Source organism: Rhodotorula paludigena (genome assembly GCF_050403205.1).
Source record: "Rhodotorula paludigena JCM10292 DNA, Rt_paludigena_JCM10292v1_ctg34, whole genome shotgun sequence".
NCBI lineage: Eukaryota > Fungi > Basidiomycota > Microbotryomycetes > Sporidiobolales > Sporidiobolaceae > Rhodotorula > Rhodotorula paludigena.
Window position 1 is genome coordinate 196,643 of NW_027481424.1, and position 27,132 is coordinate 223,774.

General features: G+C 64.1%; 11 protein-coding genes across 11 annotated transcripts; 7 read left to right on the plus strand and 4 right to left on the minus strand.

The window, feature by feature from the left end:
• Positions 1 to 23: 23 nt before the first annotated feature.
• On the minus strand, positions 24 to 2,750 carry JCM10292_007743 (uncharacterized protein; the record flags this gene model as incomplete). Its single annotated transcript, XM_076650352.1, has 7 exons — positions 24 to 134; positions 247 to 342; positions 467 to 594; positions 716 to 883; positions 1,001 to 1,310; positions 1,388 to 1,794; positions 1,859 to 2,750. 7 exons carry the CDS (start codon positions 2,748 to 2,750, stop codon positions 24 to 26), a joined length of 2,112 nt encoding a protein of 703 aa, XP_076504154.1.
• A 731-nt stretch (positions 2,751 to 3,481) lies between these two features.
• On the plus strand, positions 3,482 to 6,187 carry GCD11 (translation initiation factor eIF2 subunit gamma; the record flags this gene model as incomplete). The annotated part of the gene is made up of 11 exons (XM_076650353.1): positions 3,482 to 3,704; positions 4,158 to 4,166; positions 4,230 to 4,348; positions 4,432 to 4,553; positions 4,611 to 5,094; positions 5,172 to 5,328; positions 5,407 to 5,594; positions 5,797 to 5,847; positions 5,914 to 5,979; positions 6,055 to 6,071; positions 6,136 to 6,187. The coding sequence occupies 11 exons, from the start codon at positions 3,482 to 3,484 to the stop codon at positions 6,185 to 6,187; spliced, it is 1,488 nt and encodes a 495-aa protein (XP_076504155.1).
• A 355-nt stretch (positions 6,188 to 6,542) lies between these two features.
• Positions 6,543 to 7,469, plus strand: JCM10292_007745 (uncharacterized protein; the record flags this gene model as incomplete). The annotated part of the gene is made up of 1 exon (XM_076650354.1): positions 6,543 to 7,469. The coding sequence occupies one exon, from the start codon at positions 6,543 to 6,545 to the stop codon at positions 7,467 to 7,469; it is 927 nt and encodes a 308-aa protein (XP_076504156.1).
• Positions 7,470 to 7,606: 137 nt separating this feature from the next.
• On the minus strand, positions 7,607 to 9,322 carry JCM10292_007746 (cyclin family protein; the record flags this gene model as incomplete). Its single annotated transcript, XM_076650355.1, has 4 exons — positions 7,607 to 8,443; positions 8,502 to 8,701; positions 8,770 to 8,952; positions 9,013 to 9,322. 4 exons carry the CDS (start codon positions 9,320 to 9,322, stop codon positions 7,607 to 7,609), a joined length of 1,530 nt encoding a protein of 509 aa, XP_076504157.1.
• Positions 9,323 to 9,741: 419 nt separating this feature from the next.
• JCM10292_007747 (uncharacterized protein) lies at positions 9,742 to 12,163 on the minus strand (the record flags this gene model as incomplete). Its single annotated transcript, XM_076650356.1, has 12 exons — positions 9,742 to 9,939; positions 10,015 to 10,063; positions 10,130 to 10,296; positions 10,359 to 10,483; positions 10,566 to 10,727; positions 10,809 to 10,888; positions 10,947 to 11,044; positions 11,109 to 11,175; positions 11,235 to 11,369; positions 11,435 to 11,499; positions 11,555 to 11,594; positions 11,697 to 12,163. 12 exons carry the CDS (start codon positions 12,161 to 12,163, stop codon positions 9,742 to 9,744), a joined length of 1,653 nt encoding a protein of 550 aa, XP_076504158.1.
• An 883-nt stretch (positions 12,164 to 13,046) lies between these two features.
• On the minus strand, positions 13,047 to 15,355 carry JCM10292_007748 (MCT family MFS transporter; the record flags this gene model as incomplete). Its single annotated transcript, XM_076650357.1, has 12 exons — positions 13,047 to 13,199; positions 13,263 to 13,369; positions 13,428 to 13,600; positions 13,659 to 13,725; positions 13,783 to 13,809; positions 13,868 to 14,026; positions 14,085 to 14,329; positions 14,507 to 14,633; positions 14,692 to 14,699; positions 14,776 to 14,840; positions 14,915 to 14,954; positions 15,066 to 15,355. The coding sequence occupies 12 exons, from the start codon at positions 15,353 to 15,355 to the stop codon at positions 13,047 to 13,049; spliced, it is 1,461 nt and encodes a 486-aa protein (XP_076504159.1).
• Positions 15,356 to 15,644: 289 nt separating this feature from the next.
• On the plus strand, positions 15,645 to 17,537 carry JCM10292_007749 (uncharacterized protein; the record flags this gene model as incomplete). The annotated part of the gene is made up of 2 exons (XM_076650358.1): positions 15,645 to 15,709; positions 16,166 to 17,537. 2 exons carry the CDS (start codon positions 15,645 to 15,647, stop codon positions 17,535 to 17,537), a joined length of 1,437 nt encoding a protein of 478 aa, XP_076504160.1.
• A 625-nt stretch (positions 17,538 to 18,162) lies between these two features.
• On the plus strand, positions 18,163 to 19,515 carry JCM10292_007750 (uncharacterized protein; the record flags this gene model as incomplete). Its single annotated transcript, XM_076650359.1, has 7 exons — positions 18,163 to 18,223; positions 18,295 to 18,380; positions 18,451 to 18,605; positions 18,664 to 18,784; positions 18,846 to 18,929; positions 18,988 to 19,035; positions 19,093 to 19,515. The coding sequence occupies 7 exons, from the start codon at positions 18,163 to 18,165 to the stop codon at positions 19,513 to 19,515; spliced, it is 978 nt and encodes a 325-aa protein (XP_076504161.1).
• A 649-nt stretch (positions 19,516 to 20,164) lies between these two features.
• JCM10292_007751 (uncharacterized protein) lies at positions 20,165 to 23,000 on the plus strand (the record flags this gene model as incomplete). The annotated part of the gene is made up of 2 exons (XM_076650360.1): positions 20,165 to 22,925; positions 22,984 to 23,000. 2 exons carry the CDS (start codon positions 20,165 to 20,167, stop codon positions 22,998 to 23,000), a joined length of 2,778 nt encoding a protein of 925 aa, XP_076504162.1.
• A 541-nt stretch (positions 23,001 to 23,541) lies between these two features.
• On the plus strand, positions 23,542 to 25,059 carry JCM10292_007752 (MARVEL domain-containing protein; the record flags this gene model as incomplete). The annotated part of the gene is made up of 5 exons (XM_076650361.1): positions 23,542 to 23,744; positions 23,814 to 24,131; positions 24,196 to 24,358; positions 24,448 to 24,985; positions 25,046 to 25,059. The coding sequence occupies 5 exons, from the start codon at positions 23,542 to 23,544 to the stop codon at positions 25,057 to 25,059; spliced, it is 1,236 nt and encodes a 411-aa protein (XP_076504163.1).
• Positions 25,060 to 25,652: 593 nt separating this feature from the next.
• On the plus strand, positions 25,653 to 26,233 carry ATG44 (mitofissin; the record flags this gene model as incomplete). Its single annotated transcript, XM_076650362.1, has 2 exons — positions 25,653 to 25,741; positions 26,086 to 26,233. 2 exons carry the CDS (start codon positions 25,653 to 25,655, stop codon positions 26,231 to 26,233), a joined length of 237 nt encoding a protein of 78 aa, XP_076504164.1.
• Between the last annotated feature and the right edge of the window lie 899 nt (positions 26,234 to 27,132).

Below are 27,132 nucleotides of genomic sequence, written 5' to 3' on the forward strand. Positions count from 1 at the left end.
CAAAGATGGGTTTCACTGCAATGTTACCGCGCTTGGAACGTCCTGCTCCACAGGAAGGCCTCGCTGAGGAGTAGCTCGGTGTCTTTGTCGGTCCAGTCCTGCGTCGGGAGCGACTGAAGGAAAATGATGATGCTCTGCAGGGGAAGGGGCGCGAGTGAGCCGCTGAAGTAGGTGCCGAAAAAGACCTCTGTGCAAGTGACTGCAGGCAGAAACAGCACGAGCATGTCAACGAGAACGCGGCCGCACCTGAAAGTCCATCTCGCGTAGCTGATCACTCCATCGCACGAGGAAGGCGAGGCAGACATAGAGGTGAAACTCGGAGAAGGCGTCGCCACCTTCCGCCTGTGAATGGCACGCAGACAGCAGTCAGTGTCCGATCCTACAGAATGCACCGGCCCCAGCCAGAAGCACTGTTCCAGCTGCTGACCGAACGAGCAGGCACAAGCACAGAGAGACTGGGACGCACAAGGTAGGTGTCCCACATGCGCACGATGTTCTTGACGCTCAGCTCGCGCATGAGGAGGCAGTTCATCCACCGGAACGCAAACTGGATGAACTCGACGCCCTCCTCCTTGAGATGCGTGGCGAGCGGGGCTGTATGAGGTGGACGAACGAGTGTCAGTCAGCGTCCGCGCATCAAAGCAGGTGACTGCATTGCTGATGCAGGTGTTCAGCAAGAGGAGCAGCTCAGCCGACTGACCGTCTACCCGCGCACACAGGCTGTCCATCTTCTTGACGAGGCGCTGGATGCCCGGCTGCGCAAAGATGTAGTTGTCCTGGATGCCGTCGAGCAGCTTGGACAGGCACCAGAACGAGTCGGCCTCGAGGGCTTCGAGCACGGGAGGTGGCAGGACCGAGACGTCGAACGTTTCCGGATCGGCGTCTGCGAGGGAGAGCTGCGTTAGATTCGTGTTCTGACACGCGAAGAGCGCCTCGACGACTGCATATACGTAGATGTGGGGCGCCCGTGCGGCGTGCGGAACAGGCGATCGAAACGCACCGATGTACCCCTCGAGGAACACCTCGAAGAAGGGCGTGACCAAGTCGTTGATCCCCTGCACGTACCCGCTCGCCGGGTGCCGGATCGCCCACACGTACAGCACGCGCTCGAGGCTGCGCTGCGTCGCCTCGGTCATCCACAGCTTGACGCCCGGGCGCGTGCGCGGCACGTCGATGCTGATCTGGTGCCAGATCGGCCCGTCGAGCCCCTTGACGCCGCGCGAGAAGGCTTGCCGCACGAGAGAGGCGTACTCGGAGCGCTTGCGCGCGAGCGTCGTCGCTCGTCGAGAGGCTGGCGCGGGGAGGTAGCCCTGCGCGAGCATCTGGTCAGGATGCCTCGCTCCTCGCTCGATCTCGTTCGAGACAGGCAACTAGGCTCTTGACGCACCAGTAGCAGCTGCCAAACCATCGTCCTCAGCTCGTTCGGCACGCCGCTCCACGCGAGCTTGCGCAGCTCGGCCAGGTCGACGTTGTCCTCGCCCAAGACGGCGAGGAATTTCCGCTTGCGGCGGTTGACGCGCCCGCGCTCGCCCTCCTCCTCCGGATTGGGCGGCGGCGCGTCATAGTTGACGACGCTCGGGTCCTGCGACGAGAGCGACGGCGCGTCGAGCTGCACGTAGCCCGTCAGAGACGGGTCGTCGTCGTTGTCGCCGTCGGCGCCGCTCGTCCCTTCGGGCGCGTTCGGGTTGGGAGAGGGGGCCGTGAGGGACGAGATGGATGTGCGGTGGGCGCTCGGAGCGGGAGGAGGGGCAGGCGCCCATGCAACTTGTAGCCGTGCGAGGACGTGCGCTGGGTCTGCGATGACAGCATGTCAGCGACAGCGAAGGCAGCGTACGATGCGAGGCGAGCAATGACTTACCCTTGACGAGATCGTCTGCGTCTGTTCGGATCGCCTTGCGGCACTGCTCCTGCGCCCAGCCCTCTCCTCGTACCGGCTCTTCCGCCTCCGGCACTGAATTCGCCTGCTCCTCCCCATCTGACCTTCCCTGCGCTGGAACCTGTGCATCAGCAGCCTCGCCCGGCGCCATCTCCTCCGGCTCGTCGACCTGCTCCCCGCGCTCGAGACTCAGCCGCTTCTCCTCCTCGCGGATCGCCTGGTCCGCCTCGGCCTGCACCTTGCTCGCCCCCGCGAGGTAGCTCGCGCCCCTCTGCGGCGGGGGCGGTTTGCCGAGGAGCGCGGCGGCGACGGCTTCGGCGCCGAGGGACGGGCTCGCACCCGCTGCAGAGCTGGTCGAGTGCTGCCGCGAGGGCCCGCTGCGGGGCGCGCTCCCGCTGGCGAACGGGTTGAAGGACCACCCTCCTCCCCCTGTGGGTGATCGTGCGCTCGTGGGCGACGGCGCAACCCCTCCCGCCGCTGCTCCTGCCGCCGCCCCACCACCTCCCGCAAGCGTCGCTGCGCCCAACTTTCCCGCAAGCTGCGCGACCGCCGCCTCGTCGTCCGAGCCTTCGTCCCACGCCTCATCGTCGTCGGTCGCGCCCACCGCTGCGTGGTTCCCCAGCGCTGCGCTCGCGGTTCCGCGATGTGCCGCCGCCCCACTCGCTGCGCCTCGAGCGGCTTGGCTCCGGGCGTCGGGCGCGCGGGAAGGGTGCGAGAGGGTCGAGGAGGACTTGCGGTGGTGGTTGGCGAGGAATCCGGGCGGCGGGTTGGACGACGACGCGGACGAGGGCGAGGCGGGGGATGCGCTGGAAGGACCAGCGGACGGCGCGGACTGGGACGAGGGCGTGCTGGTGCGCAGGGCCCACAGTGGCATCTCACGGTGTGCAGCTCGTGCAGCTTCTTCCCCTAAGTAGAGCGTTGCTGGGTGGAGCGAGGAAGCGTCGCGCGACGAGCGGGGACGAGCGAAGATCGCCTCTCCTCCGAACCACGCACCGCGTCTGCAGGGCGAGACAGAGGCTCAAGCTGCTTGCACTGCTCCCTGCACGCCTCTAGTGACGCGACTGCGCCCGCACGGCCCGCCGTCGCCGTCACCTGCTGCACCTCCCCACCCGCAGCGTCACCCTGGCCACAAGCTCGGCACATTCGGGTCGAGCCGCCTCGATCGCGCTCGTGATTGCTTCAGTCGGGTAGCTTAAACCTCTGCGCGCTCCCAGACAGTCCACCGGGGGCGATGGGAGCGCTTGTGCAAGCTGGTGTGCTTGCGGACACGGTTGGCGGCAACCCGTTTGCGCCCTCGTCACGCTCCTGCGGGTGTGAGACTGTGCGAGACTGGCAAACGAGACCCTGTGAATGCAACGAGCACTACGACCATTCAGCCAGAGCGACGAGAGAGCGGCGAGAGGGGTGCTGGCAGCTTGACTCTCTGGCGGTCTTCTCGCGAGACTCGCCTCTGCCCCTCGCCGCTGCCCCGAGCGACCAGAGTTGCGCAGAACCAGCGCACGAAAAAGCTCCGTACAGAAGCACTCCTCTCGCTGTCCCCCTCGCCCGGCCCGCCTCTCTCGTCCCTTTCTCCCCCGTCCCTCTCGTCCCCCCCTCCGCCCCGACATGGCCGCCCCCTCGCCCCTCTCGCAGTCGCACCGCGCGCCCCGCAGCGACGCAGGCTCCGACTCCGAGGACGACGAGCCCGCCCAGCCCGCCCACAACGCCGTCCAGTCGGTCACGAGCAAGCTTGCCGAGCTCGCCCTCATCGAAGAGGTCGACGTCGACCTCGAGCACCTCCACGCCCTCAGCCCCGAAGTCATCTCCAAGCAGGCCACCATCAACATCGGTGAGTCTGCCGTGCGGCGTTCCCCGACTTTGCTGTCGACGGGGCGACGAGCTGGACGCGTTGCAAGGATGCACGCGACCGTGCGGCGACAAAGGCCCTCGGCGTCTGGGACGCATCTGAGCCAGCCCAGCTGGCTCGTGCTGGACATGCCTGCACGTCGCACGGGCGTCTGCGGTTCCGAGGTCCCGGTCGGAACCTGGACTCGCCCAGGAGGCGGTGCATGGCGGCTGTGAGGCAGAATTGCCGGGCATCCGCATCTTCGCCCTTGCTCCCTGCACACAGGCCGTGCAGCTCATCGTATGCAGTTGTGCGAGCCCCCGCTGGAAGCGGTGGACCAAGAGCTTGCGTGCAGCTTGCCTTCTTGCAACCATCCAACCCTCTTCCAGCCATACCCTGCGCAAAACCGCTGACTGATTTGCCTTCAATCCTCTTTCTGGCCCTTTAAATGTACAGGTACCATCGGTGAGTTTTGCGCGTCCGACGTCCGTCAATCACAGCCCATTCTGACCTCTCTGCGCACCGCAGGTCACGTCGCGCACGGCAAGTCGCAGACGGTCAAGGCCATCTCGGGTGTCCACACTGTCCGTTTCAAGAACGAGCTTGAGCGCAACATTACCATCAAGCTTGGTTACGCAAACGCAAAGGTGCGTTTCGAAGTTCGCGTTTCGCGTCGCCACGACGCATTTGCCGATTCCGATGCTCCGTGGTTAATTGCTTGTTCGCACAGATCTACCGCTGTGAGAACCCCAAGTGCGAGCGGCCATCGTCGTTCCGCTCGTACAGCTCGGACAAGGAGGATGCGCCGCCTTGCGAGGTGCCCGGGTGCGGTGGCACGATGAAGCTTCTCCGGTGAGAACCCTGTTCCTGTCTTGTGGTGGAAGTCGAGACTGACACGTGCTTGCACAGCCACGTCTCGTTCGTCGACTGCCCCGGTCACGACATTCTCATGGCCACCATGCTCAACGGTGCCGCCGTCATGGACGCCGCGCTCCTCCTCATTGCGGCCAACGAGACGTGCCCGCAGCCGCAGACGTCCGAGCACCTCGCCGCGATCGAGATCATGAAGCTCAAGCACATCCTCGTGCTGCAGAACAAGGTCGACCTGATCCGCGAGCAGCAGGCCGACGAGCACCACCAGCAGATCCTCCAGTTTGTCAAGGGCACCGTCGCCGACGGCGCGCCGATCGTGCCCATCTCGGCCCAGCTGCGGTACAACATTGACGCGCTCGTCGAGTTTATCGTCAACAAGATCCCCGTCCCCGTGCGCGACTTTGCCACGGCGCCGAAACTCATCGTCATCCGCTCGTTCGACGTCAACAAGCCCGGTGCCGAGGTCCACGAGCTCAAGGGTGGTGTCGCCGGTGGCTCGCTCCTCAAGGGTGTCCTCAAGGTGCGCCCCCCTCTCCTCGCGCCGACTCGCGCGCTGCCCCTCGATTGACCCATTTCGCTGTCTCTCTCGCCCCGCAGCTCGGCCAGGAGATCGAGGTCCGCCCCGGTGTCGTCTCGAAGGACGCAGAGGGCAAGATCCACTGCAAGCCGATCCGCAGCAAGATTGTCTCGCTCCTCGCCGAAAAGAACGAGCTCCGGTTCGCCGTCCCCGGCGGTCTCATCGGTGTCGGCACGCGTGCGTCCCCCCTTCTCCCAGGCATCCTGTGCCGAGTCGTGTCGACGCACACGAGGGGCTGACCCTGTCAACGCACAGTCATCGACCCGCAATTGACCCGTGGTGACCGCCTCGTCGGCCAGGTCCTCGGGTCCAAGGGCTCGCTTCCCGCGATCTACACGGAGATCGAAATTAACTACTTCCTGCTCCGTCGTCTGCTCGGCGTCAAGAGCGATGATAAGAAGCAGACCAAGGTGCAGAAGCTCGCGAAGAACGAGATCCTCATGGTGAGGATCTTCTCTCTCACGAGCTGCACACTTGGTCCACCGTTGCTGACCTGCTTGCATCCACAGGTGAACATAGGCTCGGCAAGTCATCCCTTAGACTCTATGCCGACCCCTTGACCTTTTCGCATTTTCGCGTTTCGGGGCGGCATTTCCGCTACTGCGTCGTTCAGCGGCTGACCTTCGCCGCTGCCCTCCCTCACAGACGTCCGAGGGTGGTCGTGTCGTCTCCGTCAAGGCGGATCTCGCGCGGATCGTGCGTCTGCTGGCCTCGCCCTGTCGCTCAACGACCACGAAGCTGACCCCCTCTCTCCCGCTGCAGATCCTCAACACGCCGGCAGCAACGGAGCTGGGCGAGAAGGTTGCGCTGTCGCGTCGTATCGACAAGGTTCGTGGCGAATGCTCCCCTTACAGAGGCCGGGCTGTGCTGACCTCCTCCGTTCCTCTCTTTACCACTCTGCAGCACTGGCGTCTCATTGGGTGCGTTGCATACTATCCGCTCTATTCTACGTCGCGGCGCACTGACCCGCTCGCCGCCACACAGCTGGGGTTCCGTCCGGAGGGGTGCCGAGTACGAGCTCCCGGAGAACTACTAGACTCGCGCTCTCCCCTTTCTTTCCCCCTCGCCCTCGTTCGTTCCGATGCACGCGTGCTTGTAGTCCTTTCCTTCCTTCCGCGCAGCCAGTCACTCGCATTGCTGTACCATCATCCACTTGGCCTGCCCATCTTGCGCGCAGGACAGCACGGCGCTCTCGTCCCGTCCTCTCTCGCTCTCGCCGCTCTCGACTCTGCTTCTACCGCTTCGCGATGCATTCTGTCCGCGGTCACCTTCCTGCGTCTGCGCGCGCCTTCTCGCTGCTCGGCCTTCGGGCTCGGGGCACCCGCGCCCCACCCACGTCTGACAGACCTTCGCCGCTTGCTCAACCTCTGCTTGCTCTTCGTCGACGTCCTATGGCAGCGCGCACCTCGCTGTGGCAGCGTCACCGATTCTTGACCGCTCTCGCCGCATTCAGCGTCCCGGCAACGGCTGCGGCGCACGTCTACCTCTCGCGTCTCGAGCAGCGGGTCAAGCTGCTGAACCCTCCCGAAGACTCGCCTTTGCGCGTGCCGCGCGGTGGGAAGAGCCAGCGCGTGCACGACATCGAGCACTGGACGGTGGCGGTCCCGCTCGCGCGCCTCGTGGCTGCGCAGCATGCGCTCGAGAAGCGCTGTCCGGCTCATGAGCCGCAGATGGCCGCGTCTACCGTCTTGCAGCGCCTCGGAGCGGACGCGACAAGCACAACGAGGCAGCCTTCGCGCCTGAAGCCCGACCCGACTGCCCTCACCCTCGCGTGGACGCGCCTCTTTCTCACTTCACCTCCAATGACACTCCAGGCTCGCGTCTTCGGCGGCTTCTCTCCCGCCCTAGGCACCGGATATTCAGGCGCAACCGGCTTCCACCCCGGCCAGTCGCTCCTGAACGGGCTATTCCACGTCGTGCGCGTCCCAGCGCCGGAACCAGTCGCGCCGTCCTCAGACGAGCTCCTCGCGCAATTCGACATGCCGCCCGACCTGGTGCGCTTCTTCGAGCGCGTCGCTCGGTGGGGATACCCCTGGCGCCTGATGAGCGGCGGGCGACACACCTGGCAGGCATCGCTGCTTCAGACCGCCGAGGAGAGCGAGCCGCTCGTCGAGCTGCGGTTCGGGTGCGCGCACGACTATGCCCGCACGGGCGGGAGGGACGGACGGGAGGATGGGAAGATCATGCCGCCTTTAGTCAATTGGGCTCACCGTGTGTATGCGCGCGTGCTCGTCGACCAGGCCGCAAAGCGGATCGAGCGGCTGGCGCAGGAGCATGAGCAGGAGCAGGGGCGGCTGCGAGGCGCTCACAAGGCGTAGACGAGACTGAATAACGGATAGAGTTTCAACATGCGGATAGATGCAGTCTTGCGAGTACAACATGCCCCAGTCTCCGATCAACCCTCGCACGGCTACCCAACACTCCTCGGACCGACCGCCTGCACAAACCATAGATCTCAATACCCCTCGTCCATCGCAGCTGCAACAGCCGCAGCCGAACCTCCCGCCGTATCCGCACCGTTGCTCAGGCGTGGGCTCGGCGCAAAGCGGTACGATCCGTTATCCGTCGCCGCGCCCGGCCCCGCTTGTCCGCCCTGCCCAGACGTCGACGGGCCGCGCGCCCGCTTTGCCGGCGAAGCGGGCGGGACCTCGGCTGCAGCAGCCACACGCGCGAGAGGCGGCGACGTGACTGAAGAGCGCCGCGCAGCACCTGCGCTTCCCATCCCGGGTGCGCGAACCGGTGACGGTAGATGCGAGGCAGAGGCTGAGTGCAGCTTGGGCGGGATGAGCGGCGGAGGGGCGAAGGGCGACGGCCCGACCGCGAGGTAGGGCGAAAAACCCCCGCTCCCGCTTTGTTCCGAGGCGGGGTCTGCACGCTCGCGCCCGCGGTTGCGGTCGCGCTGCGGCGATCCCGATAGCGAGTGTGGGTTCGACGCGCTGAAGGCCGAGTTGGACGAGAGGGAGACGCTGGAGGACGAGCTGGAGGGCGGCGCCGCGGGTGAGGGAGGCGAGGATGGCGACGGCCGGTCGACAGGCCCGTTCGGTGGTACAGGTGCGTGAGCCACGGGGGCTGCAGACGGAGGCTGCTCGACGTCCATGGCCATCGCGCCGAAGAGCGAGTGCGGCTGGCCCGAGGGAGTCAAGGGCGACTGCGGCGCGAGGGGGGAAGTCGGCGCGGGGATGTCGATGTGCGGAGGAGGTGGAGGAGAAGGTAGAGGGGCGTCGGACAGACGGTAGCCGGGATGCGAGCGGACGAGCGAGGTGTAGTAGTGGGCGAGGACGGGTCCGGACGTCTGCGCGGCTCAGCAGATCAGTCGCCTCTCCCACCGCAAAGAGCCAGAGAATACGCACAGTCAAGCGCCAGTCAAGCGCCTCGCAGAACTCCTTCTCCAGCAGGTTCATCTCGACCACGCTGACGCCGCCAACCCTCGCATACCGCCCGTTCGTGCAGAAGGCATCGCTCAGCGCCTTACTCCCGACGCTCACGGCGGCGATCAGGAAGCGGTGGACGGTCAAGGAGGAGATGGTAAAAGACGACAGGCGAGCACAGACTGCATGAGACGAGCCAGGGGTCAACGGAGCTTGAGCGGAGGCAGCCGAAACGAGGGTGGAAACTGACCTTTGTCGACGTATGGGAGGAGGATGAGGAGACAGCAGGCTTCGACATTGGTGAACTTAGCTATTCGCAGTAGGTAGTCGCGCACAGAGATGTTGGGCGGCGCTCGCGAGTGAAAGCGGGTGAGCGAGGTCGAAGTGAGCGGGATGCGGTCGTTGTGCTCAATAAGCCGGTCGAGCATGGCGGCTGGCGTGCGCGGTCTCCCAGTCAGCTCGATGGCACCTGCAAGGGGCTTATCGCACGCACAGATGAGGTTGATGAGGTCCTCGACCTCGCAGTGTTCGAACGCTCCGGGGACTTCTCGCACGCCGTCGGCGGCAACGACCGTCTTGACGAGCAGAGGCCCGTCTGCACGGCGTATCGGCTCCTTGCGTGCCGGCCGCTGACTGCTTGAGCGTGAGGACGTCCTCGATCCATCGTTTGCCGAGGGACGAGGAGCAGCTCCTGCCGCGGCAAAGGCGGCTCCTGTAGACGCGCGGGGGTGCTGAGGCTGACTGCTCGGCAGTCGCGATGGCCCTGGCACGGCGTACGCATTGGTCGGGTCGGGTGGCGCCATCGTCGTCTTCGTGCTGGGCGGACGAGACGGGGGAGGCGGAGAAGAGCGGACAGAGGGCTCAGGCGGACGAGCGGGGCATCCGTAGCAGTGCAGTTAGACCCAGCTGCGAGTGTCCCGGTCGCTCGAGTCTGCTGCACGCCGTCGACGAGGAGAAGAACGAGCTGCGGAGTCCGAGCCTCGCATCGTCGCCGACGAAATGGCCCGCGAGCACGTGGGCTTGCGCTTTCTTCTCTTTTTCGCATAGTGAGAGCCGAAACTGCAGACTGGGCTTGCCTCGCTGCAACTATCGCCTCTGCCCTTCGTTCTTGCTTCGACTTGCAGGCAATTGAAATGGGCGATGTTACGACAGGGGTCTTGACGCAGCCCAGCGAATCTATCTCTCGAGCGCACCGTCTATAGAGTCCTCTAACCTTGCCCATCTACACCCATGGCGTACCCCTCCGACGCGAGACGACGATACGCGCCGCGAGGATGAGCGCGCACCCGGCGAGAACGACGCAGCCGCTGTACACGCCCGCACCGGTGTAGCCCGCCTGGCCGCCAACCTGCGAGATGATGTAGCCCGCAATGGGGGTGCCGACGAGCGCGGTGAAGGATTGGATGAAAAAGGCCATGGCCTGTCGAGCGCGAAGGTCGACGAGCTGGGTCAGCGCGATGCTTCCACAGATCAATGTCAGCCGCAAAAACCGCACCATGCGAATGCCGACAGTCCGCATGTCGTCGGTGAGGGCCGCCACGGACCTAGGGAATCAAGGGAGAAGGTCAGTGTCTCGATCCTCCCACGTTCAGTTGAGAAGCGGAACTCACGCTGGCAGCATCGCCACGAACGCGCCCTGCGCAGCGCCAAACACGAGCGACCACACGATGGTACCCGGAGTATTCATCAGGCCGGGAATCCAGCAGAAGAGGAGGATGCCGGCTGCCGCAGTGAACGGGATGAGAAGGTTGAGCGGGCCGAACGAATCGGCGTAGTACTGACAGAGTTGAGCAGGTCAGCTTCGCCATGCGACAAACCGAACCGAGGTCGGCGACGCACGTTGGGGATGGTACGGCCAAAGACCGACGCAGCGTTAAGGATCGAGAGCGAGTAGAATGCGATGTCGTCCGACACGCCCTGGAACAGCGCGTACTGCTCAGAGTAGAAGAACGGAGTGTACAGGCCTGTGTAGGGAAGCAGTGTGAGTTCTTCACGCGAGCAGGCAGACGACCGGGCTGAAGCAGGCTTGGGACGAGCGGGACGCACCGAGCCAGACGATTGCGGCACCAGCCACGTAGAGACTGAAGCCAAGATTGGGCTTGCCGAGGAAGACCTTGAAGTCGAAGAACGCGCCAGTGCGACGAGGCGGGAGTCGCGACTTGACGGTGAGGCAGGCGAACGCGATCAGACCGACGTTGATGAAGCCGACTGCCGTGCAGAAAATCTGTCAGCACTGCGAGTACGCGCCCCGAGGCTGCTTGATTTCTGAGCAGCAGGAAGAATACGCACCGGCCCGGATGGTCCATCCCCAGCCGATGGTGTGCATCAGCTTGTTCATCATGGACGGGTACATGACGCCGCCGAGGGAGCTGCACGAAGATGTACGTCAGTTGCTTTGCGCGGTGAGCACTGTTAGAGGAGACATACGATCCGGTCGCAAGGATGCCAAGCGCGAACATGCGCTTCTCCTTGAAGTAGTGGGATACGGCAGAGCAGGCCGGCAAGAACGTCAGGCCCGAGGCGAGCTGCGAGAACACGTTTGTGTGAGTAAAAGCATTTTGAGGGACAGATCGACAAAACGGCGCTCACACCGCATGCGAGGCCTTGCGAGAGGAACACCTGCCAATAGGTCGTGGCGTACGACAAGCCGAATAAGCTGTGTAATGAATTTTAGTCAGTCTTGACTGCTTGTGAGCGCGTCGGGGACGGGCGTACCCTGCGGTGTAGACAAGCAAGCCGGCGACCATAAGATGGCGAACGTAACCCGCATCGAAAGCCTTGCCGGAGAAAATCGCGCAGGCGAGGTTGGCGAACAGCTGGAAGGCGCCAATCCATGCCAAGTCGGACTCGCTGCAGGACAAGATCATGCCGTCAGTAACCGTGTGAGATTGCGTTCGGAGTTCTGCGGTACGCACGTGTAGTCGGACAGGTTGTTCTGCAGCAGGTAGCTCAAGAGAACACCGTACGCGTTTGCGTAGCCCTGGGAAACGAGAGGTCAGTATCGGGTTGCGGCTCGATAGTGCGTCAACGCTCACCCAGGCCGTAAACGAGATGCACCACGCCCCGGCAACGACGCTGCGCGGCGTAACGAGGTCGATGACACAGTCAGGGACAGGCGAAGGAGCAAGATATGCGCGTCAGTAGCAGGCAGTGTCCCAGTGAGCGGAGGAAACGCACAGCCATGCTTCGAGGCCGCCATCCGGATAGTCTGACGTCGCAGGGCCCGCAGACACAGGCGCCGCCTCCTGCGGGCCCTTCTCCGGGTCCGCCCCTGCTGTTCCCGCACCGGCCTGGGCCGCCTCCTTCTCCCTCGCAAGCTCGTCGGTCGTCTCGTAGTTGTCCGGCGGGAGATACTGCTCAAGGTGCTGATGCGGGTGAGGCGGAAGATGCGGGTGCGGGAGGTGCAGACGGTGGCCGTGGTGCCGGTCCTTGTCGAGCGACAGGTGCTCATCGTCGTCTTGCCCCTCGTTCGGATCTTGCGAGCTCTTCTTCTGCAGCACGTCGCCTTCAGCGAATGCCGCTGTCAGTCCGTGCGCCGGGAGGTCGACGAGTGTCGGCGTGCGGGATACCGCGGCAGAGGCGGTTGGCGACACCGCGGGCGTCGTTTCGTCGTGATCCCACGAAGTCGTCCTCGGAACCGTCATCTCGAGCAGGTGGTTGTCGGAGAAGCGCTGACCAGGCTGGAGCAGCCTCAAGCAGCACTATGTGCGAGGGAAAAGCCTGTCAGCAGCAGCGCCTTCGGCACGGCTGCCCGGCCTTCCCCAGACGCTCTCATCGCCGAGCGCGAGCACAGCCGCGCATAGCATCGTGCGCCTGCCTCACAGCGCTGGGAGCTTTGTACGCCTGCTGGACAGGTCACTGAGCAGCACAGACGGGAGCGATCACATTTTCGCTCGAGCCGAGCGCTGTGGCGGCGCGTCGAGGGGAGGGAGCTGGTCGAGGAGAAGTTGGCCGATGGCACGGGAGGGTTGCCGACATCGCAGACCTGCGTGCGAAGGTACTGTAAGTCTCAAGCGACATCTTGTCACCGCTCGGAAGGCGTGCAAGCGATCCCACCATCCGTTGTCCAGTGTTTTCCGCCCGCAGGCCCCGCTCATCTTCTCCTCGCGGAGAAGAAGCGGAGAGACGAAAACAGCACATCGGTTGTGGGAGCCGCGCTTGACGGCGGTTTCGTCAGTGGCCCTGTAGCAATGCGTTTGACGAGGGCAAGCCAAGCAGGACCGCTGAGAAGAGAGAAATGGCGAAGAGACGGGAGTTGAGGCGAACAGGTTTCGGCAGCGGGGAGAGCGGGAGCGCGGATGCACTTGGCCGAGGTCAATCTCTCTGGCACGCCGGCCTCAGCAATTGGAGCAGATCGAGCTTGCGTAGGTAGCTTCCGTGTGCTCTGTGTACGCCGGCAGGCTTACTCCTCGCTTGAGAAGGTCAACCCGGAGAGAGCGTGTAACCGGCACAATGCATTCCTACAGTCGCGCAAGCCTCTCTGTACAGGCACAGATATGCGTCTACCTCCTCTAGTGAGACGCGAGGCTAAACCCAGCGCGTCCCCTTCTCGCGCGAGACGACCCACCATGCCGCGGCATTGAAGCACGACCCAACCATGACGAAGCAGCCGGCGCAGACGAAGGCGCCGACGTACGAGCCATTGCTGCGGGAGATGATGGCGCCGCTGATGGGTGTGCCCTGTCGAGCAGAGGTGTGGGTCAGCGGGCAAGGCCAAAGCGTGCGAACCGCAGCGGGGCGTACCGTGAGCGCAGCGACCGAAACAATGAGGAACATCGTTGCCGTGCGGTGTCCGACTTGACGCATGTCATTTGTCAGGCTTGCAACGGTTGCGGGCATCATCGAGACGTCTGCAGTGGCGAGGCGTGAGTTGCGGAGTAGTGCGAGTAGGAAGCGGACTGCAGGCACAAGCTCCCGAAGAGAACCCGAAGAGAATGGTAAAGAAGATGAGTCCGACGGTGCTCTTGCACATGGGCAGGAAAAGGAAGATGAGGATGCCGGAGATGAAGCATTGAGGCGTCAGGATGGTAAGCGGGCCATACGTGTCGGCCAGCCAGTTTGGGATGACGCGACCAAAGATGCTGCACGAGTCATTATTCAGATTCAGGATGTAAATGGCTTGGGTTAGATGTTACGTACGAGGCTGCGTTGAGAATGCTGAGCGAGTAGAGGGCAAGGTTCGAGCTGATTCCGTATGAAAGCGCATCTGGAGGCAAGGTGGTCAACCACTGTAGGGGACACATGATCAAGAATGGCCGCTCACAGTCTTGAATGTAGAAGTACGGCGTGTCTGAAGGAGATTGACGAGTCAGGCGTGAGCGCGAAGGCACGGCGAGAGTCTCACGCACATAGGCCCCACATGATGAGGGTCTCGCCGATAACTAGGATCAGAAAGCTCTTCTCGCGCAGCGGCGAGAAGTCGAAAATGCGCTCGATCTTGCGAGGCGGCAGTCGCGAGTTGACGGTGAGGGCGGCAACGCACACCATGCCGAAAGTGAGAAAGGCGGCTGTAGCGGAGACCCTGTCAGTGCGCCATCATTGCATGTGACTGACGAGGCGACGCACCAGCACGGACAGTCCAGCCGAAGCCAATCTTGGGGAAGAGGTGGTTGAGGAGGACCGGGTAGATGATACCGCCGAACGAGCTGCCAGTGGCGAGGATGCCGAGTGCAGTCGCGCGCCGCTTCTTGAACCAGTGAGACACGCTCGAAGCCGCGGGAATGAATGCAACGCCGGCTGCCAGTCCGCACGTCAAGCCTTGGGCAAGGAAGACCTGGTAGTACTGCGAGGCACCAGACAGGCCGAACATGCTGCGAGATATCGAAGGCAGTCAGCAACACGTTCGAAGCCCGGGCAATCCTCGTTCTCCTTGCTCGACAAGCTTTTAGACAAGGGGACCCGGCCGTCCGAGCCGTGGTCGACAATTTCGACACGGCGACAATGCGCGCTGCCGTGTCCTGACCCAACCACTCAAGAACTACACTCACCCTAGTGCCCACAGACATGCGGCAATGGTGAGAAGATATTTGATGTAGCCCGCATCAAACGCCTTGCCGACGAGGATGGCGCACGCGAGGACGAGCGCGAGTTGCAGAGAGCCAATCCACGAGATGTCTGTCATGATTGGGAGAGTGAATAAGCCGTCTGCAGCGGACCGAGCAGATGGACTGACCCGAGTGACTATCGAGGGAACGAAAGGTCAGCGATCCGCATTTCGAGGGCGAGTCGCGCACTGAAGCATCGGCCGAGGACTAACCTGAATTCAGATAGCTGGTGCTCTTGATAGTAGCTCTGGAAGACTCCGAAAGCGTTCGTGAGGCCCTACAGACGAACAAGGAAGGGTCAGTGGTGTCTCCACGAGGAAATAGTCACGACAAGCAGATATTCAGACGCACCCAGGACGTAAAGCTGACACACCACGCTCCCGCGACAACACTGCAGGTCATAGAATGTCAGCACAGGCGCACATCGTGGATCAGGCAGTGCCAGCAGAGCTCGAAACGGCTTCGGCGGCTAGAAGTCATCGTCTTCCGAAACCGGACGCACCTCCAAGCCCTCCACCCGCCGTCCGGGTAGTCGTATAGTCCCGGTGCGGGCGGCACAGCCTTTTCCTCGTCGACCTGCTTTGCCTCGCCTGCCGCGATTTCCCCACAGGCCGACAATGTCCCCTCCTTCTCCGTCACGGATCCACCGGCTTCTCGTCCGTCCGCTTGTGCAGCTTCGTTCGACGGATTTGACTCGAAGCTAATAGGCGGAAGCTGCTCGGCGAGGTGGTGCGGGTGAGGCGAGTCTGCCGCGGCGGCAGCATCTTCGGCACGAGTGGCAGGCGGCGGCATCGCGACAAGGCTGGCGCTCGTTGTGACCGTCGACAGAACGACGTCGTGCAAGCGCGCTGGTAGAGTCTCGAAACGTCAGGGCGAGAGAGAGACGAGAACAGCTGTGGACGTGACCGCGGTTGCTGTTTTGATCGCCGCACGGCAGGCAGCGCGGCGTTCAACGGCGGCGTGCTGACGTGTTCAGCTGCTTGGCCGCTTTTCTGCGCTTTTCTCGTCGTTGTTGCTGCCTTTCGCTACTAAACTTACCAATTTGCCGCAGACATGCGGTGTTCATCCAGTTTAGACGCCGATGCTCGACCTGCACCGCTCTGACTTCCCGCCAGGGCCCGACTCTCATCCCGCTCGCGCCGCTTGGTCCGTCTCTGTCCCTGCTGCCTGAATGGGCTCGCACTGTTGCTCTGCTGCTCGCTCCTGCTCGTCCAGCTATCCGCTCACGAGCGTCCGATCTGACAGAGGGCGGCATGGCACCGCAAGCCCGGCTCGTCTTTGCGCATGCTCCCTCCCGCCACGGAGTCGTGGGAGCAACCCGCGATGAGCTGGACGTCACAGTCCACGCAGTGCCCGCCGCGACTACTCCCACGCTGGATGTGACGGGCCCCTTCGCTTTGCTCCCGGACGGGGGTGTGCAGGTCGGCGGGACGCGGCACTAGCGTCGAGGTGGTCGCGACAGCAGATTGTGCCGAATGCGGGAGAGGGCTAAGATGGAGCGGATCGCATGCAGGCGGACAGGAGGGCGACTGGTCGCTTTGGCTGATTGGGTGCGTACTGTTGCATCCTCCCGTGCTCCTCGCGTTGACCCGCTTCTTGCAGCGCGACCGAGTACGATTTGCTCGCCGTCTACCGCGTCCTCCTCTTCCTCCCACCTGGCGCACCAGCTCCGCCAGAACCCGTCCCTGCCAGCTACCACAACTCGCTCTTGCTCTTCGACGAGGGCACTCGTTCCGTCCTGGCAGTTCTCCCGCTTGCGGATTCCGCGCCTCCCGCATCCAGCACCGGCTGCTCGAGGGCGTCGTTCCGCTTACCCGCCCCTCATCCACACATTCCGCCTTCGCCGACGTACCACCCCTCCGCGTCCGACTTTGCGCACTACGTCTCGCACGTCGCGACTACGCTCCACCCCAACCCGACTCCAGAAGCGCTCTGCGCCGCCAAGCGCGTCGCGCTCGACACGCGTGACCGCCTCGCTCGCGAGGAGGTGGCGAGCGACGAATTGCCCGTCCTCGTCCCCGGACCGGACTTCCGCATTCGCCCGCTCGAGAGCGGCGACGACGACGAGAAGCAGGGGTGGCGCGACGCACACCGTCGGCTGGACAAGGGCTACGAGCGCCTCGATCGCGAGATGGGGCTTGCGTCGCCGGCAGCGCGGGGTGCACAGCGCGCTGTGCCGAAAGGCCCAGCGAGTCGTCATACGGCGGCGAGTCGTCCGGCTTCGGCATGGAGTGTCTCGAGCTTGGCGACGATGGGCACCGAGCGCTTCGTCACGGCTGACGAGGCTGACGAGTTGGATGGCGGCGACTCGATGAGCCGGCGCAGCTCTTTCGCGCCTGTCTCCTGTGCAAACGATGGCGACGCTGCGATCGACGTAAATCCCAGCGCCTTATCCGAGGATCGAGAGGCTCGTGCACCAAGGGCGATGCCACCCTCTCCACCGCCTCCCAAGCACCTCCCGACCTTTGACCCCTCGCACACGCTCACGAACGGCAATGTCGTCCTCCTCTCCTTCCTCGGCGGTCCCTCGATCATCTCGCCGATGCAGGCGCGTCACGACGCCGCAGCTGGTGGCGAGAGCCACCGGCTTGCCGTCCTCGCGCACCCGCTCTCGCAGGACCAGGCGAGCGAGATGACCCTTCGCGGCGAGATCGCACCGGCCGAGACAGAGCTGCCGAGGTTGACTACATTGTCGGATGCGTCTAGCAGTGAAGGATGGTGGACGTGGCTGGTCGAGCTGTTTGGGCAGGGCGAAAAGGTGCGCGGTGAGACGGATCAGCCGACTGCGACAGCCGGATGGCTCAGCTGGCTCGGCCTTCCGTCGCTCTCGTCGGTGTTCGCCCCGGTGACGGGCGGTGACGGTCGCAGGCGGGCGATACCGCGCTCTGCAGCAGGCGAGGCGACGTCGAGGTTGTCGGTGTACCACATTGACGAGGACGGGCGGGGCAGCAGGGCTTTCGTATCGCGTAGCTAATTCTCTCTGTTGTTCGCATTGTGCGTATGTCGCTTGGCGTTGCGTCAACGCTCGTTGCCGCACGCTCGTTGCCGCACGCGGATGCACGAGAGTCGGCGGCCTTCTCAAGTTGTCGTCCTTCTGCAGCTTCGTAGCAGCCAGCTTCTACCACTTACGATGGCTCGCAGCTCTTGCGATTGTGCCCTATGTGCGGAGCACGCCAAGAAGCGGCCAATCTACCCACGCTCCGCTCTTGCCACCGGTACATGGTCTCATCGAGGAGGTTTCCCAGTTTCGGCGAGGTGGTCTCGTCGGTGTCACAACGGCCTTGAGACGCAGCAAGTACTTGAAGGACTCACAGACTGCAAATGGAGGCGTTGCCCAAATTGGGCCGGCAAGCCGGCGAAGCGGGCCGAAGCGGCGCGCGACGAGCGGCGATGGTTGCGTTGCGCAGCTTTCGCTCCTCCTCATCCCTTCCTCCAGTAAGGTCCACTCAAACTGTGCGTGACATTGCCGCGCTTCGGCTGCGAGGTCCACACGAACTGCGCCGTGCTCACTCCCTCCTGCTTGCCCTCCTCCCCCCACCCTGACCCCGCGTCATCGCTCGACCTCCCGCCTTGCACCCTCGCTCGAGAGCAGCTTCACCATGTCTGCCGTCCCCTCTGTCAAGCTCTCGAACGGCGCCGACTTCCCGCTCCTCGGCTTCGGTGCGTCGCGGCACTTTTCGCGGCCCTCACCCTTGCGACCCCCCACTCACCATCACCTTCCACGCCCGCAGGCACCTGGCAGGCGCCCGATGAGGAGGTCAAGAAGGCTGTTTCGGTCGCCATCAAGGCCGGCTACCGTCACCTCGACCTCGCCAAGGTGCGCTGCTCTCTCCCCTCGCCTGGGACCACTCCGAGGACCCGCGTGGCTGACGTTCTTCACTGTGCAGGTTTACGGCAACCAGAAGGCTATCGGCCCCGCCATTGCCGAGTCGGGTGTGCCCCGCTCGGAGCTCTTCATCACGTCGAAGCTCTGGAACTCGCAGCACCACCCCGACCTCGTCGAGGCTGCCCTTGACGACACTCTTCAGGAGCTTGGCCTCGAGTGCGTCGGCATCCTACGCTGTTCTGGCGCAGCTATTGACCTCGCCGTCGATGTGCAGCTACCTTGACCTCTACCTGATCCACTGGCCCGTCGCATTCCCCGCCGAGGGCAACCCCCACCAGAACCTCTTCCCGAAGGCGAACGACAAGGAGGTCAAGATTGACACCACCATCTCGCTCGTGCGTCCCACTCTGCTACGTTCACGATTCATCTGCTCATTGCGGAAGTCTCGCCTCGCAGGTCGACACCTGGAAGGCGATGATCAAGCTCCTCGACACCAAGAAGACCAAGGCCATCGGTGTCTCGAACTTCTCCGTCGAGATGGTCCGTCCTGCCTTTCCTATTGACTGGTCATCGATGCTGACTCGTTTCGCCTTGACAGATCGAGGCCATCACCAAGGCCACCGGTGTTAAGCCTGTCGTCAACCAGGTGCGTTGTCTCGCGTACATGTTCCGAGCGACGTTCTGACCTCCGCTCGTGTTGCAGATTGAGCGCCACCCGCGCCTCCTCCAGCGCGAGCTCAACGAGTACCACGCCAAGAACAACATCATCACGACCTCGTACTCTGGCTTTGGCAACAACAACGTCGGCGAGCCGCTCCTGATCCAGCACGACGTGGTCAAGAAGATTGCCGAAGCGCGCGGCGCCGACGCTGGCCAGGTCCTCATCGCGTGGGGCATGCACGGCGGGCACGCCATCATCCCCAAGAGCGTCACGCCTTCGCGCATCGAGAGCAACTTCAAGGTGGTCGAGCTCACGCAGGACGACATCGCCGCGATCGACAAGCTTGGCGAGGGCGACAACGAGCGCCGCTTCAACGTCCCGGCCGAGTACTCGCCCAAGTGGCCCATCAACGTCTTTGGCTGGAAGACCGAGCAGGGCGAGCCCCACTCGGTCAAGATCCAGTAATCGCCCTCGGCGGTCACTTGTATAGAACCTCCCACTCTGTTCGTACACACGGAGAAGCGCCGTTCAGGCTTCAAAATGCAAATAAAGAATCGAAGTTGGATTGACCAGTCTCTTTTCGGCATCAATTTTCCGACTTGTCTCGTAGAGAGCTGGACAGAGGGAAGCGCGCACACAGTTCAGCGAAGAGTGTCGGGACGGAGGCGAGGTTCGTCGGCTCGTCGGGAGGGGGAGGAGCCTCTTGGACTTTCGGCCACTCACGCGGACGCGCTCGCGTCTCGCTGAAGCGATCGCACACGCTTGTGCGCTAGACTGACCTCGTACGTGCCTCTACATCGCCTCTGCTGCTCTCCAGACGTTGCTGTGGGCTGTTCCGGTCAAGCGGGGCGCTATCGACGAGTCGGGGGGAGATCACGATTGCGACGTGCGGAGCGTTCTGTGGTGATTGCGCGCTGTTTGCACGGTCTATGGATGCACGCACGTGCACAGGACCAGGCCATCGTGTCGTGCGGTGTCGACATTGTCTCCATCGACGCAGCTTCGCCTGATGGCGACACAGCAGCGAACTCGGCTCTTGTGGACTCGCTTTGGGTCTCGCGCTGACTGTGTATCCCTGCAGGGCAGTGTACGCGCTTGCCGCCCTCTCTCGACCATGACGCCGACCTCGCCAACCCTGACGAGCACCAGCACCGGTCCCCCGCGACCTCCCGCACGCAACAAGTCGTCTTCGAACCTCTCGACGCACACGCTGCGCTCCCTCTCGTCCACCTCGACGGGCAAGCCCCGCCGCAACAAGTCGTCGACGTCGCTCTCGTCGCACCACCACTCAGCCGGGCACCACCCCGTCTCGTTCGCGCACCACCGCCGCGCCAGCCATGGCCCGCACCAGATGCGTCGCAGCGGCAGCGCGACAGGCACCTCGCGCAAGTCGGCGTTCGGACTCGGCATGACGAGCATGCCCGGCGGCGACGATGCAGACGGACACGAGGGCGGGCCGCACGGCGGCGGCGATGACCATGGCGTCGTCGACCAGGACGGCGAGCAGCGGCAGCAGCGCCCTGATCTCGGACGGCGCCGCACAAGCTCGAGCAGCACGGCGACGGTCGTTGCGAGCGAGCGGGGCGCACCCTCGTCCGAACGTGGACGGTCCCGCTCGCGCAGTCGGGCGCGGCAAGAGGAGGAGAATCGCGCTGCCGCCGAGCGCGAGCTCGAGCACGAGCGACAACTGCGCATCGAGACGGACGACAAGGGCAAGGGCAAGGCGCGCGTGTCGGGCAGCGTCACGTCGACGAGCGACTGGGAGAGCGCGACCGACTCGCCGCTCGCGATCGGCAAGAAGCTCCCCGACGTCTCGCAGAGCTTCCGTCCCGAGGACCACTCGGGATTGGCGCAGGCGTTCGACGAGCGCCCGAGTAGCGCGCTCGACGACGACGAGACGGACTCGCCGCAGCCACAGCAGATTGCAGCAGAAGCAGCGGCGCGAGCGAACGGAGGGCAGCACGAACGGCGACCCAAATTCCAGGTCGGTGCGTCCGAGGAGCAGGAGGAGCCAGAGCGGCCCGCGGACGTGGCGGCGCAAGACCTGCTGGAGGACCACGTCCCGCCTCCGCAAGAAGGCACGATCCCAAGCGCAGCGATGCCGCCAGCAGCGACGCCTGCCCTACCCTCCCTCCCGGCTGTCATTCAAGCTGTCACGCCCGCCCAAACCGACTCGGACGCGATGAAGCCTTCTCCTGATGCAGAGCAGGAGGCTGCCGGCTTCGCCGCTCCTGCGCCGCCCTCCGCCCCGCAGCACCTGTCTCCTCCCGAGAGCTCGCCGATCGACGAGCACCCGTCCGCCGAACCTTCCCTCGCTGCAGCCGCACAGCCCGAGTTCGCGTTTTCCAGCAGGCCGCCTTCTTCCGGTCCGACCACGCGGGCTCCCTCGCCTACAGACCGCCCTCGAACCCCTCAGCACCCGACCCCGACCGATGTCGCCCCTACGAGTCCCCCACCGCCTCAACCTACTCGTGTCCACCCTACCCGCAAATCGTCCAATGCCTCGATCATGTCGGGTGCCTCGGTCCGCTCACACCTGCATCGCCCCATGCCCAACTTCCGCCGCTCGGCGAGCGGCATGGCACCCACGGTGCTCGACCGCGGCGCAACGGCGCGCGCGCAGCTGACGAGCCCCGGGCCGGAAAGCCAGGACGCGCGGAGCAACGAGGCGATGCGTCGCAGCGTCATCGGCGAGCGGCCGGGCAGCAGCGGCGGGCATCGGCGCACGGAGAGCATGAGCAGCATGCAGTCGCTGCGGCAGGCGGCAGAGGCGACGGCCGGCCCGGCGCGACGGGCGCAGACGCTCGGGCCGGCGGACGCGCAGCGGTTGCGCCCAGGCGAGACTGCAGGAGGGGCGCTCGCGGCACTGCAGGCTGCTGCAAGCCGAGCGCAGACACCCAGCGGATCGGCGCCCGAGGGCGCGCTGTCGCATGCGAAGCGGTCTGCGAGCGGCTACTTCAATGCCTTGCGCGGGTTCACCGGCTTGCCCTCGACGGGCTCGACGCCGCCGCTCTCGCCCTCTGCGACCGCTTCGCAGCGGTACCCGATCCCTGGTGCGCCGCAGCCGTCTTCGTCTTACGGCCGGAGCAGCCGAGCGCGCTCTTCCCCCTCGCCCCGCCAACCGCCTCTCATCGTCAAGTTCGTCGAGCCGCCTCCGCCGTCTGCCCCGACCCCGCCTCCACAACCGACCGAAGACTCGTCCGCGAGCGCTTCGCCATACTCCTCCTCTCCTCGCCCGAATCGTCCACTCACCGCACAGCACCGCACCGCCTCCTCCGCCTCGCTTGGGCCCATGTCGCGCACGCAGCAGAAGGCGCTGCTCGCGCGGGACGCTCCGCAAGCAACGCCGACGTCGGGCGGGGTTGGTGCTGCACTCGCACCGCCGCCCGTACAGGGCGTTCCGTCGGGCCTCACGCCGGCTCAGCAGCAGTTCTTGCTTCTGCAACAGCAGCGCGCGGCTGCTGATGCCGCGGCGAAGGGCGGTGCAGCTCCCGACGGCGGGAGCAGCGGGACTGCGAGCGGGTCTGCCTCGCCCTCGCCCGCAGCTGCCGCCGCCGCAGCCGCAGCAGCGAGCAACGGGATGCAGAAGTGGGCCTTCGGGCTCGTGCGCGAAGCCGAGCGCATCGAGCGGCAGTACCGCGCGGTCGAGAAGTGGCGCGACCCGCTCGGCGAGAGCCTCGAGCGCGTCCTCATCGTCAAGCAGCGCGCCAAACGCCGCAGGGAGGACGACCGCGAGCGGGTCAAGGCTGCCATCGCGGCGCAGCAGGCCAAGGCGCAGGCGCAGGCGCAGCTGCAGGCCAAGACGGGCGCATCGACGCCGAAGCAGGCGCGCGCGAGCGCAGGATCGGCGCAGGTCGCCAAGCCAGACCAGCGAGGTGCGTTCCGCCAAACTCTTGCTCACCGTGCTCCTCGCTGACTCGTTCATACTCGCAGTGACCGGCAACGCCTAGACGTCTCCCAGCTCGTCCCACTTACGTGGCTTCTCAGTGTCCACCCCTCAACCCTCTTTTGAGGTCATCATCCCCCTGAGAGTCGTGTTTTTCGCCCCTGTGCATGCATGTTGCGTTCGCTCGTAGCTCCCCTCCCTGGTTATCGACGAGGTCTCGTAAAAGACATGATTCCGCAGCTTTTCTTTCGATCAAAGCGGGAACAAGCCCGAGGTCACGCGGATGCAATTCCCAGTGCAACAGCGCCAATCACAAAGCGGAAGGCGGCAAAGGCGCTAATTCGGCGTCGAAGGGTGTCCGGCGTCCTCGAGGCGCCCCGCTCGGCGCCCCCGAAATCGCCGTCCGCGTCGAGTGTTTCCCCTCGCCGCTCCCCATCCAGTCATCGCTGTGCAGCCTGCAGACTCGCCTGAGCAGTAGTCGAGGCTATTCTGCTCCCTGCTGCCCCCAACGCAGGCGACGACGCTTGCCACCCTCTCCCTCGTCGCATCGGTGAACACCCGGCGAACTCGCTTCTCATCCCCCACTCGCGCTTTAAGCTGCCAGGATGGGCCTACTCGACCGATTCCGACGCGAGAAGAAGGGGATCGCACTCAGCGACGATGAGAAGGGCTACCTGTACGAGCAGGACCCGCAGCGGGAACGGCGGCAGAGGCCAGGACCGCGAAAAGAGGTCAGCGGGTCGATGCAGCGCTACATTAGCAACTGGGCGCCGCCACCTAACCTCATACGGGCTCTTCGGTTCATCCTGTGCGTCGGACGAGACTGTTGTCGCGACGTAGAGCTGACCTTCCCTCGTCGTCGGATCCGGCAACCCAGTTACGCCCTCACCTCCGCCTCTGCGCTCACGACCGCTGCGCTGTGTCTCTCTGTCGTCGTCTACTACAACACGCACGGCCCGGTGATCAAGCCTGCATGGGGCTCGCTCATCGCCGACATCGTCTTTGGCCTCGCCACCCCCTTCATCCTCTTCGGCACCATGCTCGTCACGCCGCGGCTGTTCCGCCCCGGTAGCTTCCTCGACATCATCAACCAAACGCGCACTGAGCTCCTCATGCTCTTTGCGCTGGCGGCAATCTGGATCTCGGGCGCGTTGGCGCTCGCGAGCGACCTGCGTGGACAGGAGAACTGCCTTTGGTGCGTCGCGCTCATCCATTCGGCGTTTCACTCAGCAGCGTAGGCTCACGAGCGTCGTACGCAGGGACGGCTACTGGCACTACCCGAAGCCGTCGGACTTCCAGGATGCGTGCGATCGGATCAACTGGTCGGTCGCCCTGGCGTACACGACCTTCGGTCTGACCGCACTGCAAATGGTGATCATCTGGGCTTTCGCACTGTACATCCTGCTGTACCTCGACCAAGACGTGCGTCGTCTCGTAGCATCACTCTGGCTCACTCGTCCTGACCTTCTCAACGCCGATCCCGCCACTCTTCCGCCCGGTCCCACCTACAGGTCCTCACCGAGCGCACCAACTCGATGGGCACGCGCGCACACCTGGCCCGCGAACGCGCGCTGCAGCAGCGCCGCGTCCTCCGTGCCGCGCGCGAAGCCGGCGTCTCCACCGCTGGACCGCGCCGCTCATCGCGCTCGTCTTCTTTTGCGGCACCCGACGCCGACGAGGGCTCACCGGGTCCGATGGCCGGCGGTGTCTTCGCGAGCCGCAGCGTTCCGAGCTCGCTGGGCACGCAGCAGGCTCGCGGGGTGGGCGGACCAATGATGGGCGGCTCAGCGCCGGCCGTCCACGTCACCGGGCCGAATGGCTCGACCGAGATGGTCCAGGAGCGGTCCGGATCGTCGCACTCGAACGGGAGGGACAGCGTCGTGCGGTTCGAGGATGAGCAGCCTGGTCCGGACGGGCACGCCTGGATTCGGCGCGAGGGGCCAGGCGTCGAGAGGGCAGACGAGGAGGCGATGGACCCGTTCGAGGACCAGCGCGGCGGGTACTACGGATTCGAGAACGAGGAAGGTCTGACGAGCGGACGCGAGAGAGGTGCGTTTCGTTCCGTTTTCTGGCCGCCGCTGCTCGCTGACTGTTCCTTGTGATACGCAGAGCTCCGCGTCTAGGCTCCGCGTCTACAACATACACGCAAATCTACTCGCAACCGCAACCACCTGTCTACGGACCCAACCTAATTCCGCCCGTCGTTTTCCCTCCCCGTCCCGACGGCGCGTGCGTCATCCTCCTTTTCGTTCTTCCCAAGTTGTCTTTTATCTCGAGACGCTCTGTGTATACTTCGTCTACGTCCGTGCCCCTCGTTCGTTCGTTCCTATGGGCTGTTGTTCAAGGCGCCCTGTCTGGTCACGTGCAAGTCACCTTTGACGAGGTCCTCTGCCTTGACTGGTCTAAGGCGGTTCTCGTAGACCGCAATTCGATCCCGCTGTACGGGCAGCGCTCAAAGCGAGCGAGGTGAGAACATCGCCTTCGGCGACTTGCGCCCGCACTTGGCGAGAGACGGTCTGCTACTCACGACGCGGCCCACCACCCGAATCGAGCGCTCGCTGAGCTGTGCTGTACCGGAGTACGTGCAGTAGCCTTCTCCCGCTTGTCTCAGCCGCGCTAACGACGTGCTCGCCCCTCTCCAGCTTCATCACCTGCTCGACCCCCACACTCGTCTCCCCTCCTTCGCACGTCCACTCGAGCCCCGCCAGAGCGCACCATGGTCCTCGGTCGCCTCACCCACTACGCTCTCGACATCGTCTTCTTCTCGACCGTGCTCGCAGGCGTCAAGCGGCATACGGGCATGCAGTCAGTCGGCTTCGCTTCGCTCTTCGCGGCTGTATTGGTCTATGGGCAGCGCGCGGGCGTTGTTGCGGACTACGATAGCGGCGGGAGGAGCTCTACGCTGTCGCCGGGGCCTCTCATTACACCGCTGTCCACCCGCTGGGCAGCCGCGGGACTGGTCTCTCCGCTCGCGTGACTGCGTGTGGCGCCGACGGCGGACGCGGGTCACTTGCCGCGAAAGGCCGGCGACGAAGCGTGGTTGGGCTAGGAATGGGCTTCGGGGATGGCCTCGTCGCGACTTTCCGCCGGCGAACACTCCTCTTCTTGCCGGAACACGCGCTGATACTCTTTTGCTCCGGCCGATACAGGGTTGCCACGACTGGTTTCCCCGAAGGACCTGCACGGCAAACAGCCGACACCATTCTGGGCGTGGGCGACAAGGTGTTTGACCTCGTCGCGGCAACCAGCTACACGAGCAGCTGGTTCGAGCGCGAGCCGCCCCAGCCGAGGAAGTGAGCGAGATGACTGTATGCTTCGGCTCGTCCTGGCTGGGCAGAACCCAGGCGTGCTGCTGTAACGCATTCTGTTCGAGGTCCCGCTTGCATCCTTTCGAAGGCAGCTTCCGTCGCGTGCTCTCTTGTCGGCCTCTGCTTGAAGTCCGTGTGTTACAAGCTCTGAAGTCTGATGTGAGGGCGGCGTGACTTGACAGGTGTCGAGAGTATGAAGAAGCGGGCAGAGTGGGGCCGTTATGTCACTGAATGTATTGACAAGCCAACTTCGTGTCTTCATCGAACAACCCTCGATAGCTCAGCTGGAAGAGCGTGAGACTGTAATTGGCTTGATCATCTCAAGGTCCTTGGTTCGATCCCGAGTCGAGGGATTCAATTTTTGTTTCGTGCTGCTGGGCATTCAGCTTCCTTTTTCTTGCGAGATTGCACGTGCATGCTGTAGATATGTACTGACTGTGCCCATTCTGCTGCACAAAGCTATCCAATTACCAGCCTTTTTGCCCTGCAGCGCCCACACATGCTTGATGCACCCTCGCTGCTCCGCCTTCCATGTATTGTAGACTTGTACCGACATAGTCAACAATACAGTCCGCGTCTTCAGAGCCTTCTCCCTGCAATGAGGCGCAACCTGACGATCCACTCTTTGCCATCCTCCTCTTCGCCCATTTCGTACGCTTGCACCTCGCATCTCAATCCCTTGTCTGCTGACAAGCACGCCTCCAAGTTGCCTACATTGAGCCGTCCAAATGCAGTTGTGACTGTCTTCCCGTCGCCGGGGCGCAATTGTGCGCGCGTGCCAAAACCCGCGCTCGGCGACGCCTCCGCTCTCGCCCAGTCCAGACTGCTCGCGCAAGCCGTCAACCGGGTCTTCTTTGGCCGCTTCAACCTTGGGAGGGGGGGGGGGGG